General features: G+C 43.1%; 1 protein-coding gene and 1 long non-coding RNA gene across 2 annotated transcripts; both read right to left on the reverse strand.

Annotated features, from left to right (window-relative positions):
• Positions 1–4,037: 4,037 nt before the first annotated feature.
• On the reverse strand, positions 4,038–5,830 carry LOC129053463 (testis-specific Y-encoded protein 8-like). Its single transcript, XM_054545507.1, has 5 exons — positions 5,363–5,830; positions 4,676–4,753; positions 4,436–4,547; positions 4,191–4,336; positions 4,038–4,094 (listed from the first exon to the last, which is right to left on the reverse strand). Exons 1-5 carry the CDS (start codon positions 5,714–5,716, stop codon positions 4,038–4,040), a joined length of 747 nt encoding a protein of 248 aa, XP_054401482.1. The 5' UTR covers positions 5,717–5,830.
• Positions 5,831–10,305: 4,475 nt separating this feature from the next.
• LOC129053383 (uncharacterized) lies at positions 10,306–18,745 on the reverse strand. Its single transcript, XR_008518268.1, has 4 exons — positions 18,548–18,745; positions 16,215–16,462; positions 12,027–12,188; positions 10,306–10,852 (listed from the first exon to the last, which is right to left on the reverse strand). It is a non-coding gene; the product is annotated as an uncharacterized LOC129053383 (long non-coding RNA).
• Between the last annotated feature and the right edge of the window lie 502 nt (positions 18,746–19,247).

The following is a 19,247-nucleotide window of genomic DNA, read 5'->3' on the forward strand; positions in this document are numbered from 1 at the left end:
TGCTCTCCAACCTAGGAGACAGAGTAAGACCCGTTCTCAGAAAACAAACCAACAAAAAAGAGTCAAATTAGGTAAATTAAAACTATGTAGTGTGAGGAGAATAAAAATAAATGAAACAGCATTAGAGCCTATGAGATCTGATGAAAGAAACCAGCTTTTGCATAGTAACAGCCCCAGATGAAGAAAACAATGAGAAAGGGCAGAGAGAACACTGTAAATAATTAACCAAACTCCCCAAATGAGTTAAAAGACATGAATGTACAAAGAGTACTTCCTTTGGTGTCAAAGCCCATAATAACAAGGATCTTTTTCTGAATCCTTGACATGCATTCAGCTCACCTGAACCTCTTAGTGAGGTTCTCAGACCATGATCTGCCCTTTCTGTACGTTCTCATTTTGTTATTTCACATCACCTATCTGTAGCAGGTCATAATGAAACATGATTCCTTGACATTGTTTGACACAATGAATAACTCAGATATGAGTTCATTAAACAATAGTTTATGACATGTCACGAAGAAATTCTATATACGTGATGTTTGTTAAAATGATAATGCAAAAGAAAAACATAGGGAGAAGTACATTTTCTTTGTTTCATCATTGCACTTGTGTTTACACAACACATACCTATGAAATATAGCTGCCTCCTGGAGAATAATCTGACACAATCTCTTGAAAGTTCTCACTCTGCTTTGGAGACCACAGGCATAACCTGCTTTTCCACTTTTCCACCTTTTGGACATACTGAGTGGGATGAGTGGGATCCATGTGACTTTTGGCTTTGCTGTAATGCCCAGTTATTTTTTTTAACACTGTCATTTCTAGATAGGCCTGAAATAAATGGTTCATTATGTCTCACAAAAAGAACTCATCTCCTTCAGCTGAGATTCTTTATAAGAGGAATTTCACTCAGATATGAAAACAATAATATGATGCCACTGCCAACAGATTCAGAATTACAAACTAAATTCAGATAAAGGATAGGAAGATAGATGATGCAGATGGACAGAGGGGTGAGGGAAAGGAAGGGAAGGAAGAAAGGAGGGGTGTAATGGAAGGAAAGAAACAAAAGAAGGGAGAGACAGTGACAGATGTTCAAAGACAGAGGTACAAAGTCTAGCACAGTTGTAGAGATAGGTGTGTACAAATTAAAACAGGCAGTGTGGAAACATAGGGACAGACAGAAACATAGGTGGTCAGAGAAAAGTACAAAACCACATAGAGAAATAAATATACACAAATACAGACACACACTTGGCAGTTTAAACATGAGAAAACACCAAGACCCTGACACTAGAAATAACAGAGGTGTTTCAGAGTTGCTGAGGCCGAATGCAAATTTGTCAGTGACCTTAGAGTCTGTGGCTCATGTGTATGGATAGTCAGTGGAAGAAGCATTAGACAGACTGTATAATTCGGCACGATCTCTGATAATACCTAAACAATGGAGCTCATGTGAAATCACTAGACTGAACTGCATTCAGGATTCGAGGAAGAAGCCCAGTCAGCCATGTTCACTCGTTGGGGTGGCCAATATGGCGGAGTCACCAGCCCACAGCATGCCCATCCATTGTAGACAATTCCTGATTTGCTGCCTGCCTTGGGAAAAGCTCTTCCCCTACTACCACTTTAAAACAGTCTAGCTCCAAAACTAGCCCTGGCATCTACTTACCATATTTTCCTTATCTATTTACCTCCTAGAAAAATCATTGCAAGATCCTTTCCTCAACTTTTTCTTATGCATTAAATTTGCAGCAAGACCTTTTCAGAAGACCTTATTAAAGGCAAGTCCCCAAGCATTTCCCAATCTGAGTTGCCCTGAGTGCACACACCAATCTGCTGCCCCATTCCCACTCTTTAAACTCTTAACCTTATGCAAAGTATGCTGAAAAGGCCACAGAAAATAAAAGGGCCCTGGGCTCCAGAAACAATCTGTAGTGCCAATCACTGGGGAGAATAGAGCCTCACTAGGATTTGCATGAGCTCCAAATGCGCTGGTAATGCTGTTAGCTGCACACATTATTGGCTCCTCACCTAATAAGAATCTTGGAGAAAAGCTTAGCCCAACTAAAGATGTAAACATCAATAACAGTGTCCATATTCTGGGTCATCAAGTGACGGAATGTCCATGCGTGGATCCTCTGGCAATCTTATATTCCACAAATCCACCCTCTTTCCTCTGACTTCTGCATGTTTGTGTTTTCCTTTAGTCAACTATGCCAGAAAAAAAAAAAGGCAGCTGGGTGCAGTGGCTCATGCCTGTAATCCCAGCACTTTGGGAGGCCGAGGTAGGCAGAGCACAGGGTCAGGAGATCCAGACAATACTGGCTAACAGGGTGAAATCCTGTCTCTGCCAAAAATATTAAAAAATAGCCAGGCGTGGTGGTGGGTGCCTGTAGTTCCAGCTACTCAGGAGGCTGAGGCAGGAGAACGGCGTGAACCCCGGAGGTGGTGCTTGCAGTGAGCTGAAATTTGCATCCAGCCAGGGTGACAGAGTGAGACTCTGTCTCAAAAAAAAAAAAAGAAAAAAAAAGGTATCCTGAATGCCATCCCACATACCTCTGTAACCTTTCCCACAGTCCCTCCATACACCTTACAAGCCCGTTTCTTCTCATGGTCATGGGACCCCTTGTCCTGAGACTCTGATTGTCCCAGAAAAGGATTATGCATTCCCCTTTAAAAGGAGAACATGTGAATTCAACACAAAAGTGAACTTTCAGATTTCCATCATCTTGTGCTATCTTAATGTGTCTGATGATACCCAAAATGAAGGATTTTAGAGGTGTCTTATCCAAGCAAACTGGCCCCTGGATATCTTAGTGCCCATTAACCCCTTTTGTTGAACTATCTCTGTTTCCATAGGATGAAGTGAGCCTCCAACTAAACTTTCTTTCTTTTGCCTCCCCAACTCTGTCCTGCAGGAAGAATCCCCAAACATTCCACACCCATTCACTCTACAACTTTGGAGGCCTAGCTCTGACACAGACTGGTCATTTCCATGAAGAGAATACACCACATGGATTGATCAATTCATTATGACAACTGAATCCAAGGGATAAACATACCCACACACACAGACACACAGACACACACACACACACACAAAGAATCACACATTCTTAATAGTATTTATTTTTCATTCCATACAATCCAATTTTATCCCCTCTTCTTGTCCACGTTTTTTGTGACTGGATCTTTTATCCTTTAGTTCGTGTGCATAAGACCATGCTGAGTACTGACATCCTGCATACTGTAGTAACTTTTTAGCAGTTCTGCTGTTTTAGGTGAAGTCTGATGCTCCATCATATTGAGCTCAAAATCTGGGAGTCCCCTAGAGAAACACAAATGCATATCAAAATGCATTTCCTCAGGGCCATACTTTAAAATGTTTTAATTTTAAGGCCTGCTGAGAAAAGACTACCCCTTCCCCATTTGTGATCTCTTAAACCTCTTCCTACCATGTGTTACAAACTGTTATTGCAATACCTGCCCTATTCCCAGTATTCTCTGTGATCGGAGTCAGCTAACAATATGCATTGCATACTAAAAGCACACAGAAATCTGATGGCACAATAGCTTAAGCAAATCCATCAATGTAAACTGTCTTTTGTGGTCTGTGGCAAAGGTGACAAGGAGGCACTTTCAGGAAGCCCAATCTTAAGGGGTTGGTAGGATGACTGCCTACCTCATGGGGTTGACGGCCATGGAATCAAGCATGACAAATTGAAGTTAATGATTCAGCTTCACTTCTCTGTGAGTTTGGACACACACTATGCTTCCCTGGGCTTAAGACTCCACAGCTATAACCTGCTTTGCAGTGCGGTCTCTAATGTGCCCTTTTCACCCAATGCCCTGAATCTCCCAGATTCTGTCACTCTATGTCTCCTTCTCAAGGAATTTCTACATGTATGAAATGATCATCCAGGCTGCCTGAATAGGGAGGTGTGTCAAACCCCTCATAGTGGGCGTCAAACAGCTCCACTTCTAACTGAGCAGCTCACCTGAAATCTCTGTTCGCTCTTGAGGTGGCTTCAACCTCACGTAGTATTGCAGGGGACTGCACCACAGGCCCTTACATAGGATCTATCAGAGGAATCAATCAGGAAAGGCCTCATCAGGGTTCAGACTGGTGACCCATGCAGCTGAGAACATACCAGGGTCATTCCTGATGTTTCCCAGTGAGGACCCACCTCAGCAATCCTATTAGATCCTGCGAAGTTGTGGTCAGAAAACCAGTTGAAGAAGTTAAGGCTGCTGTTGTGGTGTCTGCAGTGATAGGCCTCAACATCATAATCCACATACCACTGAATTGGAGTGGAATGAGAAGCCCTGTATTCTACAGAGATAGGATTTTGTGGGAAGCAGGCTGGATCACGTTAGCAATGATCCACCCACCATCTTCCTTCCACTACCCATCCTGGGAGCCACCTGTCACCTGTGAGGTTCATGAGATATTCCTTGGTAATCACTTTATTCTGGAAGTAGGGCTTACTCCGAAAGAACAACATGATCTTGCAGAGATGAACGGAATGCTTGGCTTCTTTCAGCTGTCAGGACAAGGTGGAGAAAACTTAAATACGTTTTCGGGTGAGGTGCCCACTGTTGCTTACAGGAATAAATTATTTCGCTTACCCTCCCCCACTAAACCCTCTAGCCTCAGTCTTCCCGGCCTCACCTCCAAGTTGATCATGTAGCTCAGCATGTCTTCTTCTTGGTCAGTAATCAGGGCTGACATCTGGGGGTGGTTTGCAAACTGATTCAGGTCAAAGAGCCTTTAGATGCAATGGAAGAAAAAGCTAGAAGCAACAGGGAAGAAAGCCTAAGAGCACCCAGAGCCTGGGGTGGGGGATTTCTCAGATCTGCTTCCATATATGACCTCCTTTTCTCCTCTCTCTTCCCCCTGAATTAAGGACTCTTGGGTTCACGGATGGTGTATACTTCTGAGGCTGACTGCACTGACACGGGGAGGGACGATTTGCAGAGAGTTGCTTGTGTCTGAGGAGTGGCAGAATCTGCTTATACCCGAAGACTCCCAGTCCCAGATCGGACTGGCAAGGGGGAGCAATCACACTCCCTTAGCAGTAGCTTGATTCACAGAAAAACCTGTTCTGGTGAGAACTCGCTTCTGCTCTTCAAAAAGATGCCCCAAACGTCTGTTGCTTGGCCTCACGAAGGGTTTCTCTGTCGCATGCAGGAAAATAGTACCCGCGTCTTCTCGGGCTTTCTACAGCCACACTTGTCCGTGGCAACTCACCGTTTTTCCCCAAATAGTCGCATCGATGCCGAGCTGCCCGTAAGTTACTTACACTTCCCCAAGAGCACCTCTCAACTAGAAAGGCAGAGGAAACGCTGAAAAGGTTACAACACTGGCCAAGAAGCCAGGGATGCTCTGAATGAATGAGCCTCTGCGGTCCAGGTGGGGCTTGCGCCTCCGCTCTGTCTTTCCCCTCTGCTGAGAAAAGGCCTGTATGACTCGGGCATCAACCGGCTCTAGCTCCACCTGAATGGCCAGCAGTTCCTCCAGTGTCGACTCTGGAGTCATGGGCCCAGGGCCAGGCTGTGCCCGCTGGTCTTCCTCCAGCCGCTTCACGTCGGCCTCCTCCTGGGCCACCACCTGCACCTCCGCGATTATGTCATCCAACACCAGCACCGCCTCCTCCGCCAAGGCTGCGTCCTCGCTCTGCGCCACGGGAGCCCCCTCCTGTACAGCCTCCATCCTGAAGACAGTGTCCTTCTTCAGACTCCCACAGACCACCACCTATGCTGTCCGACCCACGCCACAGGGACCCTGCCGCTGCCCTTACTAGAGCTTGTGGGTCGGCGGTCCTTCAGGGCGCCAGCCCCGGGCTTCCAGGCGCCTCCTAATGGACTGCACTCAAAGGGCGCCGGGAGCCGCGCCAAGACCGCAGGCGTCCATACACGGCCAATCAGTGCAAGGATGTGAGCATCTCCCTGGGCTGCACCAACCCAGGTTGGCCTGCAGTCCCAGCCTCCTGGGGTAAGCCTCCTCTGAGAAGCCCTCAGAGCTTGTGCCAGGTAGCTCTGCGTCCAGGCACAGGCAGGCTGCGTGGCCTTTGGAATTATGGGCGTGGAAACCCTGTGCCCTGACATCCTGAGTGTGGCAAGCCATTGACCCACAGGGAACACATGAAACATCTCACTTCATTAGGCAGGCCGGGTAGATGGTACGGAATATTGCAGATCCAGGGGAGAACTCACTCTGGCTGCTGGGGTGAGGGCGGCGGGGGCTGACCTGGGGAAAGGGGGTCGGGCGGGGCGTGGGAGGAAAGTCACCTGATTATGCTGAGGTGGAATTCGTCTGCTCCAGAGGCCAGAACCCCGGCTCGCACTCTCGCAGGCCTAAGCAAATACAGGCTCCGCGTAACATGCTTCCTCCCTGAGGAAGCTGTATTCCAAGGAGCATTCCAAAGGGCCTCTTGTCCGATGCCCTGGGCACACCGGAGGCCAGCCTCCAGGGCTGGCCATCGACGGCCTGCGTGCATGCTGTTGTGCACTGACTTGCCGACCCAGAGGCTCCCACACGCACAGCTGCGGCTCCGGTGCCTGCTGGTGGGGCTCTGCAAGCCCAGGCACCAACCCAGGTTGGCTCGCCCTCTGGCTCCCGAGCTCCTGTGTGTAGTTGACCCTACAGGGGACTTGAGCCCCACGGCGAGTGCGGCAATCTGTGGGCCCATTGGGGCTCCTCAGGAAACCTGGGTCCACGTAGGTGTGGGACTAGGTTCTCAGCAGGTCACCGCCCATGGGCCTTTTGGGGAACAGGCCACCTGAGGAGCGGCCCCCAGAGCCTAGGGGTGACAAGGATGGGCTGGACTACATAGGCCCGGGTCTGTGGGAGCACCACAAGGGCACAGTGTTCAGGCTGGAGACTCTGCTGGAGAGGACGGGCAGGGCACAGAGCAAAGTTAAAGGGTACGTTTCCTTGGGAAATGCTCTGGAGGAAGGGGAATCTGCACGCCCGTGCCAACCATTGAACCATCCCCGCTCTTAGTGCCTGTTTCCAACAGTTTCACCCCAGAAACACAAGGTGTTGAAGACTCGGGTTCGCGGTGCATGGGGCTGCTGACCTCCACAAGGCAGGCACCAGCTCCCCAGATACGCTATCTTCCCCCTGACAGCGCTGCACCCAAAGCAGTGTAGGCCCTGAGCATATGTAACATCCTTTGCAACCACGCGAGCCCCATGGGGAACACGAGGCACAACTCTGCAGCCCCTTCTACCTACATGGCTTCCCTCAAGTGGACAAGCCCACCTCTCAGGAAGACCAGGATAAGAGGACACCACACACCCGGACATCAGCAGAGCATGTCCAGCACCCAGCATACCAGGGCCTCCTGCAGCTCATGAACCCTGAGGAAGAAGCCGCCTCACACCACCCCGCCTCCCTGACCATAAGCGCAACCACCTGCCCACTTATTCTGTCTCCTGTCCGGGGTCAGCGCAGGCTGTCTTGGCCTGGCTCCACCCACCCCAAAAACCACCATAGTTGTGAGGTGGTTTCCTCGCCAGACAGAGGCAGAGGATTAACAAGGGAGGGTGACAGGCCAAATGTCTGGGAGATAGCCCTGCTCCATCTTCTCTGTGCTCTTGCAAATTGCAGGGTTTCATGAGGCTTGCCCACCCAATCATCTAGAGGCTCCTTGACCAGAGGTAGATTGTTTGGCACACCCAGATGTCCGCCTGGGTCAGAAACCATGATGAAGTCCTGCTGTGCTGCATGATGGTCAGGCTGGGGAGCTGGGGGCTGTGGGAGGAGTCCAGTGTCTGAGTCAGTTTGAGGCCCCCCTGGGGCCTGGCGGTGTCTCAGTGACAGAGCTGGGAAGGGGAAACTCATGCTTCACTCCAGCTAGCAGGCCATCTCAGCCCAGCTAGATGAAATGGTCCCTCTTTCTCCTTCTTGGTCAGGCAGTTGGAGGAACTCAGCCATCCAGGTTACTGGCCGCAGGAAGATTTACTTTCATCACAACCTTTACTTCCACAATGAAGTGATCCTCAAGAAGTATTGTGTTGGCATCCTCGGTAAGGAATGCCTACCAGCATGGTAGGGGAGCTGGTGTGTGAGAGGGTCAGCCTGGCTTGAACCTTCCTGACTCCTCTCTCTCCAGGGTACAGGGTGTCTCATTCCACTGCAGTCCACTGGTTCTGGGATCATGAAGGTCAAGCCTCCAGCTGCAGGCAGAACACCTCCTACCTGAGCTTGTTCAGTTGGTTGGCTGAACATGACTGCCTGGGTTTTGGCAGGATTGCTGAGGTGGGGTCCGCCGTGGGGCATCATGGGAAAGGAACTCGCTGGTCATTCCTTGGCCTTTGGGGAATTGGCTTTGAACCCTGACCTGACCTGTAGTGGACCCCCTTCTACTTTCCCCCAGATCATCAGCCAGGGCCTATGGCTCAATCCCTTGCAGTTCTACCTCAGGGAGGGGAGGGACAGCATTAGAGAGGGAACAGAGAGGAGGCCAGGCAAGGAGCCTAGGCCTTTGAGTCCTGGATCTCTGCCCTACATGGAGAACCCAGGGATCATGGAGGAGACTGCAGTGAGCAATCCCAGGCCATCCATGGGTTGGGGCAGAACGGCCCATAAGGGAACTGTAACACCCACATTTAAGGATTGGGGAACCCTAAACTACCTACGATGCATATGTGGCTAAAGTCAGTGGGTGAGAAACAAGGCTTAAGGGATAGCTGTCTCATCATCACTCACCATCTCCCTCCCCTGCCTTGAGGCCTGCTACCATCTGGGGCTCAGTTTGAGCTCAACCAGGTCCCCCTCCCTCTCTGTGCAGATGTCCACCTCAGGCCCTTCTAGGTCTACATCCTTTCTGAATGGTTCTCCCAGGCCCATCATGTTGTGTTTCAAGGAGCCCATGCTCCCCTGACATGCATTCTCCCCTCTGTCATTCTGACTCCCACTGCCCTTCCTTCCCAGATAAGACAGGCCACTGCACAGGGAATCTGGAGGACCACCCATGGCTCCAGTGTGAGGAAATGTTCTACTTTCTCCATGTACTTGTATTTTAGAGTTTCCTCCAGGGGAGTAAATGTGAAGAGATTAAAAATGGATGGGGGCCTTCAGTTTGTGTCCAGGAAGGGAACCTGGCTGGGAATTAAGACCCACCTGAGTAATGGTATGGACATCCAGTGTCAGTTATCTTGATAAAGACCTGCTTTGTTAACATCACCTACTGTTAATATAAAAGTTAATTTCTTAGAATATTGAAAAAACAAATTTAAGTATGAAGAAATATAATTTGTTCATAATTGTGTGAAAAAACTTCAGACTGATTCATTTTCCATTACAATTTTTATGTGAGACTTGAAGTGTTTATCAAGTTTTAAGATACATTTTTATTGTTCTACTCCTGGAAATTTTTATGATCATTTTTGCAATACAGAGACATGGACACTAGGAAGTTTTTGAGGGATTTTCTGCTTCTTTTAGAGAACTTGGTTGTAAATTTGATTTTTTTCCCCTGTGGTTCTTTTCAGTTTACTATTTGTACTTTATATACGAGATGTTAAATTTGTTTTCTTATTTGCCCCTTCTGGAACTTTTGTTTTAAAGGAATTTTGTTTTCTGTTAGATATGTGAGTTTCCTGTGAGCACTTTTTCTAGTACAGGTTTTTTTTATTCATTAGTTTTTCAGGTGTTTGTTTATTTGTTTGTTTCTTTTGAGGTGGAGTCTCGCTATGTCACCCAGGCTGGAGTGAAGTGGCACGATCTTGGCTCACTGCAACCTCTGCCTCCCAGCTTCAAGCGATTCCCCTACCTCAGCCTTCTGAGGAGCTGGGATTACAGGTGCATGCCACCATGTCCAGCTAATTTTTGTATTTTTAGTCAAGACTGGGTTTCACCATATTTGCTGGCTGGTCTCCAACTCCTGACCTCAAGTGATCTGACCACACTGGCCTCCCAAAATGCTGGGTTTCCAGGTGTGGGACACCATGCCTGGCCTCATTTGTTTGTTTATGTATTTTAATCCTTGTTCTATTTTCTTCATGTACACGTATTTTAGAGTTATTGAAATCATATATTGTATTTACTTAATACTTTAGTATGATTTTAAAAATAATGTTTTCAATTCAGTAAATACAATATTGTGAATAGATTAAACCTTGTATAATATTGTCATTCTGTCTTTTATAAATTATTAAGAACTCTAATACTATTTTTCTCCCACCCAAAGAGAACATGCAGATAGTTATAAAAAATTGTGTGAGTGGGTAAATGTTAAAATATAATTTGAAAGAATAGTAAAGTTAACAAATACAATTTCACATTTGTATTTTGCATCATTTTGAAAATTTTATTTGCTGACACATGAAATTCTGTATTCACCTTCATGTTAAATATTCAATTTTGAATCAATGTCAAGACTGAAAACAATCCAAGGCTAAGCATTAGTTCAGGAAATAGAAAGCAATTGTTATGTAGCAAAAACATATATATTGAAGGTATACTTACAGAGATTTTAGAAGGCTTAAGTCAATATTTTGTTTTTGTTGCTCTGGTGTTTTACCATACTGTGACCAGACTGTAGAATCACTAATTATAGTCACTAGGCTACCAAAGTCTCAGAGCTGCAGTAATTATTATTGAAGAAAGTGGCAGTGTGCTTGGCTGTTTAAGGAGACTAGAGGACATAGGAGTTTTCACCCAAAGCACAAGGGCCTGGTTTAGTGGGTGGCCTTCTTTTGCTGAAGTAGATGAGATCCAGGAGAAGTGTCAACTCCTTGTAGTAGCTAGGGCTTTGAGACTGGTGAAGCCTATTTGTCTCCAACTGCCATTGCCAGATATTGGTCTGCACATAATGATACTTCCTGGACTCACTGACTCCTGTAAATTCAAATGTAGAATTTAGATTTAAATCTCTGTTCCAACTTCTTAAACTCAGATCTAATAAGTGGATAATAAAAGATGTATTCAGAAGAAAGTGAGACATCAGATATGTACATAAGTAAATTGTTGTAATCAAATACATTCAAAAATATTACTACAAAAATCACTAAAGTTTAAACCTTAAAAAAGTTATTTTAATTGGGGAAATAGAAAAAGATTGGACTTGTTTTAAACTCTGAGATTAAAGCTACTATTATTAGAATATGGGAATTATAAAAAATGTCTAATTTGTTTCAAGAGCAGCATACTAGCTATTTAGTAAGGCTAGAGATTAATAACCTGTGTAAGAAAACTCAGAGATTAACAACAAAATTTTTTCAGGGCTTTTTTTTTCTACAATTAAAGATGTAAAGCACTCCTCAGGAAATGTAAAAGAACAGAAATTATAACAAACTGTCTCTCAGACCACAGTGCAATCAAACTAGAACTCAGGATTAAGAAACTCACTCAAAACTGCTCAACTACATGGAAACTGAACAACCTGCTCCTGAATGACTACTGGGTACATAAAGAAATGAAGGCAGAAATAAAGATGTTCTTTGAAACCAACGAGAACAAAGACACAACATACAAGAATCTCTGGGACACATTCAAAGCAACGTGTAGAGGGAAACTTATAGCACTAAATGCCCACAAGAGAAAGCAAGAGAGATATAAAATTGACACCCTAACATCACAATTAAAAGAACTAGAGAAGCAAGAGCAAACACATTCAAAAGCTAGCAGAAGGCAAGAGATAACTAAGATCAGAGCAGAGCTGAAGGAAATAAGACACAAAAAACCATTCAAAAATCAATGAATCCAGGAGCTGGTTTTGAAAAGATCAACAAAATTGATAGACTGCTAGCAAGTCTAATAAAGAAGAAAAGAGAGAAGAATCAAATAGACGCAATAAAAAATGATAAAGGGGATAGCACCACTGATCCCACAGAAATACAAACTACCATCGGATAATACTATAAACACCCCTATGCAAATAAACTAGAAAATCTAGAAGAAATGGATAAATTCCTCAACATGTACACCCTCCCAAGACTAAACCAGGAAGAAGTTGAATCTTTGAATAGACCAATAACAGGCTCCAAAATTGAGGCAATAATTAATAACTTACCAACCAAAAAAAGTCCAGGACCAGATGGATTCACAGCCGAATTCTACCAGAAGTACAAGGAGGAGTTGGTACCATTTCTTCTGAAACTATTCCAATCAATAGAAAAAGAGGGAATCCTCCGTAACTCATTTTATGAGGCCAGCAACATCCTGATACCAAAGCCTGGCAGAAACACAACGAAAAAAGATAATTTTAGACCAATATCCTTGATGAACATTGATGCAAAAATCCTCAATAAAATACTGGCAAACAGAATCCAGCAGCACATCAAAAAGCTTATCCACCATGATCAAGTGGGCTTCATCCCTGGGATGCAAGGCTGGTTCAACATATGAAAATCAATAAATGTAATCCAACATATAAACAGAACCAAAGGCAAAAACCACATGATTATCTCAATAGATGCAGAAAAGGCCTTTGACAAAATTCAACAACGCTTCATGCTAAAAACTGTCAATAAATTAGGTATTGATGGGATATATCTCAAAATAATAAGAGCTATCTATGACAAACCCACAACCAATATCATACTGGATGGAAAAAAACTGGAAGCATTCCTTTTGAAAACTGCCACAAGACAGGGATGCCCTCTCTCACCACTCCTATTCAATGTAGTGTTGGAAGTTCTGGCCAGGGCAATCAGGTGGGAGAAGGAAATAAAGGGTATTCAATTAAGAAAAGAAGAAGTCAAATTGTCCCTGTTTGCAGATGGCATGATTGTGTAGCTAGAAAACCCCATCTTCTCAGCCCAAAATCTCCTTAAGCTGATAAGCGACTTCAGCAATCTCTCAGGGTACAAAATCAATGTGAAAAAATCACAAGCATTCTTATACACCAATAACAGACAAACAGAAAGCCAAATCATGAGTGAACTCCCATTCACAATTGCTTCAAAGAGAATAAAATACCTAGGAATCCAACTTACAAGGGATGTGAAGGACCACTTCAGGGAGAACTACAAACCACTACTCAATGAAATAAAAGAGGATACAAACCAATGGAAGAACATTCCATGTTCATGAATAGGAAGAATCAATATCGTGAAAATGGCCATACTGCCCATGGTAATTTATAGATTCAATGCCATCCCCATCAAGCTACCAATGACTTTCTTCACAGAATTGGAAAAAACTACTTTAAAATTCATGTGGAATGAAAAAAGAGCCCACATTGCCAAGTCAATCCTAAGCCAAAAGAACAAAGCTGGAGGCATCATGCTACCTGATTTCAAACTATTCTACAAGGCTACAGTAACCAAAACGCATGGTACTGGTACCAGAACAGAGATATAGACCAATGGAACAGAACAGAGCCATCAGAAATAATGCCTCATATCTACAACTATCTGATATTTGACAAACCTGACAAAAACAAGAAATGGGGAAAGGATTCCCTATATAATAAATGGTGCTGGGAAACTGGCTAGCTATCTGTAGAAAGCTGAAACTGGATCTCTTCCTTACACCTTATACAAAAATTAATTTAAGATGGATTAAAGACTTACATGTTAGACCTAAAACCATAAAAACCCTAGAAGAAAACCTAGGCAATACCATTTGGGACATAGGCATGTGCAAGGACTTCATGTCTAAAACACCAAAAGCAATGGCAACAAAGCCAAAATTGACAAGTGGGATCTGATTAAACTAAAGAGCTTCTGCACAGCAAAAGAAACTACCATCAGAGTGAACAGGCAACGTACCGAATGGGAGAAAATTTTTGCAATCTATTCATCTGACAAAGGGCTAATATCCAGAATCTACAATGAACTCAAACAAATTTATAAGAAATAAAACAACCCGATCAAAAAGTGGGCAAAAGATACGAACAGACACGTCTCGAAACAAGACATTTATGCAGCTAACAGACATATGAAAAAATGCTCATCATCACTGGCCATCAGAGAAATGCAAAATCAAAACCACAATGAGATACCATCTCACACCAGTTAGAATGGCAATCATTGAAAAGTCAGGAAACAACAGGTGCTGGAGAGGATGTGGAGAAATAGGAACACTTTTACACTGTTGGTGGGACTGTAAACTAGTTCAACCATTGTGGAAGTCAGTCTGGTGATTCCTCAGGGATCTAGAACTAGAAATACCATTTGACTCAGCCTTCCCATTACTGGGTATATACCCAAAGGATTATAAATCATGCTGCTATAAAGACACATGCACATGTATGTTTATTGCGGCACTATTCACAATATCAAAGACTTGGAACCAACCCAAATGTCCAACAATGATAGACCGGATTAAGAAAATGTGGCACACATACAGCATGGAATACTATGCATCCATAAAAAATGATGAGTTCATGCCCTTTGTATGGACATGGATGAAGCTGGAATCCATCATTCTCAGCAAACTACCACTGCATGTTCTCACTCACAGGTGGGAAGTGAACAATGAGAACACATGGACACAGGAAGGGGAACATCACACATGGGGTGGGGGTAGGGGGTAGGGATAGCATTGGGAGATATACCTAATGCTAAATGACGAGTTAATGGGTGCAGCACACCAACATGGCACATGTATACATATGTAACAAACCTGCACATTGTGCACATGTAACCTAAAACTTGAAGTATAATAATAATAAAATGAAATAAAAAATAAAATAAAATAATAAAATAAAATGTTTTCCTACCTATCAGTGATCCACTTAAACTTATCATTTATCATTTATCATTTAAATTTATCATTTAATTTATCATTAAATTTATCATATGCTGTATACCCTTTTATATAGGGATAAAGTTATAGTCTCTAATGTGTACGTAGAAAAAAATATGACTGTGTACCACATTTGCATTAGAGTCTTTGGCCTAAGTAATGAAGCAAACAATGGAATTGCCTATGCCAGGGTACAGGTGGGCATAGCTGGAAGCTTCCATCAATTGCATCTTTAACATTTCTGCATTCTCATCAGTCTCTCCTAGAAAGAAAAATGGATTATAACTATCCTAAAGAACATATGCTACATTTAAACACTAAGTATTGAGATAAAACCATGATTTGTCTTATCACAGTCTTGCTATTACTTTAAACTTGGATGTATAACTTATAAAAAGTTTATTATAAATGGTTTATTTTATCACCATTAACACCTTACATCTCACTTTTATCTATTTCAGTCTCTTTCTAGTGACTTTTTTGTTTGTTTGTTTTGAGATGGAGTTTCACTCTGTCACTCAGTCTGGAATGTAGTGGGCTGATCTCAGCTCACTGCAACCTCTGCCTCTTGGGTTCAAGCAAATCTCCTGCCTCAGCCTCCTGAGTAGCTGGGACTACAGGCACACAACACCACTCCTGGCTGATTTTGTATTTTTAGTAGAGGTGGGTTTACCCATGTTGGTCAGACAGGTCTCAAACTCCTGACTTCAGGTGATTCACCGGTCTCAGCCTCCCAAAGTGCTGGGATTACAGTCATGAGCCACCACACCAGCCCCCCCTTTTTGAGATAAGTTCTTGCTTGGTCCCCAGGCTGGAGTGCATTGTCACCATCTTCACATACTGCAGCCTCAACCTCCTGGGCTCAAGCTATCTTCCTGTCTCAGCCTCCAACACAGCTGGGACTACATGTGTGCAACACCACACCAGGCTATTTGCTGTTGTTGTTTAGTGATGAAGTATTGTTATATTGCCCAAGTGGGTATCAAACGCCTTGGCCCAAAGAGTTCTCCTAGATCAAGCTCCCAAAGTGTGGGAATTACAGGAGTGAGCCACTGTGGACAGCATCATGACTCTTTAATCACTTTTTAAGTGCCACTCTTCAAAAATAACAAAGTTTTACTTATGAAATTCCAAATTCCTAGTCAAATTCAGCTTAATTTTCATAGACAGGTAAAAACAAAACAAAACAAAACAAAAAACTTCTTCTCCTTTGTTTTGAAGTTAGCAAATAGTTGGAAAGCAAATCATTTCTACTTTAGTTTACAAAATTGACTGTACAGAGAAAGATCCTCATATAATTGTTTTCAGATCTAAAATCCTATGAAGTTATAATCAGAACCATCATGTTATAAAGCAAAAACAAATCTCCCAGTGGGTCTCTTATGTGGATTAAATATAATTAGCAATGTATACAATTGTGATTATACTTATTCCTTGAACCATAATATTAAAAATATGAACCTCATATTTTAGAACTGCTACCCTAATAGGAAATCTAACCACTGACCTGGTATAATAATCTGTGGCCCAGAAAGTGAGCATTCTGAACTATTCAGGTTCTTCATATATCCCAAGGGTGCAAAGAGCCAAATGGGAGTCTAGACATCTTGGAGGAGTAGCAATGCCAGGCCATTTCTTGTTGCCCCACTCACCAACCAGAACCTCTCATGCAATAGAATGGTAGACACCTTCACAACCCTCAGTGGTGCCCCAGGGTGCCTCAGGCCTAGAATCACAGCAGTGTCTTCAGGATTCCTGTGTACATAGGCAAAGATTTATTACAGAACATGCATTAGAAAACCTGAACTTTGAACCTACATCAGGCTTTCCAGCATATTTCTTTAGTCATGATACACAAGGTCCCTAGCTCATCTTCAGAGAAATTAGCAATCTATGAACAAAGACTCCACAGACAATGGGATTGCAGAGGAATTAACTAACAGAGGTACTAATAAGCCAAACACAGTAAGACAATTTCTTTTTAGTCTAAAACAAAAATATTGTCTGTATAAGTGAGATGGTCATGCATTATAGAAGTGAAGTTTTACAGAGAAACCTTCAGCAATGTAATTATGGGATAATGAATTACAGAGTATGGGAAGAGGCCGGCAAAATCTTACATGTTCCTGACACAGTGGGCAGCTGTGACAACCCAAGAGCTGCTAACTGTGGAGCCACTGCAGACCTGACTGCCTCAGCTGATGATCCCAGCCTGTCAAGGCATGGCATATCGCAGAGAAATCTGATCTGCTGAAGCTGAGGAGAAAAATAAGCTAATTGTGCTAATTTGAATAGAATTGCCATCTATAGACCATTTTTTTAAGTTTTGAATCCCTCCTATTTGTGCTAGCCAAGTCAGCATTGTTAAGTATGACTAGCAAAGACAAACTTCTACCTCTTTTGTGTTTATGTGTTTTTCTTGAAAAGAAGTGTTCCTCTTTTATCTTTCTGTTCATAGTTTCTATATGTCCTAGATTAAGTTTCTTTAATCAAAATACTGGGAGTGATTCCAGCTTTCTCCCCCATTGCAACATTTATATATCTATGATTTTAGCTACTTATAAGTCATTGAAGTACATAGGGAACAAAAAATGCAATGATTTGAAAATAAATAATGAAAAATTTGGAGATAAAGCACCTTTCTCTAAATTGGAGGGGGCTTATCTTCATAGACTTATAATCTTAGAGAGATACCAAACCAATAGCTTAAATAGAAAATTCAAGTTTGAGGTTCAGGAAAGAGCTTATATTTTTAAAATTGTTTTAGAGTTCCTCAGAAAACTGAGTTGAAGGAATGCTTATTAATATATAAATAGAGAGGGATAAAAATGGTGAAGATAACCTGTCTATAGAAGGGGTAAGGAAGTATAGATGAGATTAGAAGCATAACTAAGATCTTATGTGTTGTTGTCTTTGAATTAGACTTTAGAGGATGTCAGCAAATAATTATGTCCCCCTTTATGTTTTACGTGTGTTATTCACACTAGCTATGGCAATAGGTGGTAGCTATAAAATAGCTGTGGTTAAGTGCACATTTAATTCATGAGACCAAAAGGGATCCCTTAATTTTCAAGGAAATAAATAGATGTACAGTAATGTGAAATAACTATTGCTAATATTGTGATAGGTTTGTTGATAGCCAAGGGAAGGGAGAAACTGCTAATCGCAATGTAATACAGTCCAGTACACCAGCACCTACAACCCATTACTCACCAACTACTATGCTGTTCCCAAATATCATAATATCTTTAACTTAAAATACACTTAATTTAAAATAACGCTATTACAAATGTGAGTTACTGTGTGGCAGAAAAGAAATGTCTTTGAGTTAGGGGTATGTCTTAATGTTAGTCCAATTCATCTTTTGCCATGAGATTTTGATCAATCTGTTGTACATATCTAGTATTAGAATATGCATTTAAGATAACTATAATAATCATGTTATATGATCTATATCATAGAATAATCTATAGGGATACTATGGAAATTGAATCATGTATCAAATATGTAATGCCTTTGTAGGTCAAAAGGAAAATAATTTCTATGATTTGGTAGATAAAAAACTCATGCATTTCTCAGGAAGAACTTTCTCTCCCCTCTCCTTCCCTCTATTCTTTTCTATTTCCATTCTCTTCTTCCTTTACTTCTCCTATCAAGTTTTTGAGCCTTACTCTGAGGCTGTGGTAGAGAGATGAAGTGTGGCCAAATAGAAGTGGGAGTGGAGGTAAAAAGGAGGCTGTGTGTTTCTGCAGGAAGCCCCACCTTGGAGAGAGCAACCCCAGGGAACAGAGTTGGGCTCTACCTAAAAATATCAGGGGGGCAAGTTTCCTAAAGACTCACCCCTAAAACATCTAGGCAGGTCTAAGGAATCCTGCAGATGATTTTGGATCCATAGGGATTTTGCAGTTTATTCCTGGGGCTCTGCTTGACATTTCTCCAGGCTCACTCACATTTTCCATCTCCTAGGATCATGGGATTATTCCATGGATCCCACAGAGAAGATAGGTGAGAGTCCACCAGCGCACCTCCACAAAGGTCTCTTTCTCCACAAGCTGCAAGGATTTGTCTCTTGGCAACAGTGACATTCATTGTGACACTTGCCAGAACTCAAAATCAGCCATGGTGCCCTGAGTCTAGCTCATGCGCATTTGTGAAGCAGGTTCTGGCACCCCGCTATCAGAGCTGTCGGCCTGACTAAGCAGAGGAAAATGCTACGGGCAGAGCCGGCCTTGTATCAGGAAAAAGGATGCCTAGGAAAACCCACTGTGAGACCCTAAAAGTCTCAAATTCAGGGTCTCTTTGTGATGTCTCCATGGTCAGGTCCCACTGGAGGAGGAGGTGTTTCAAGACTGTGAGGTGGCCACTGGAAACTCTTCTGACTCCATTACTGAAAGAGGTTGTGTGCAAGAATCAGGTCTCATGGAGATTGGAATATATTTTTTTGTGTTGTTGAGGGTTCTTCGGGTGACAGAATTATACCTGAAAGCCCAGAGGCAGGCATCAGTGAAAGATTTCTGAGCTTGATCTCAAGGCCTCCCTT

Source organism: Pongo abelii, chromosome Y, assembly GCF_028885655.2.
Source record: "Pongo abelii isolate AG06213 chromosome Y, NHGRI_mPonAbe1-v2.0_pri, whole genome shotgun sequence".
In the NCBI taxonomy this organism is placed as follows: Eukaryota; Metazoa; Chordata; class Mammalia; order Primates; family Hominidae; genus Pongo; species Pongo abelii.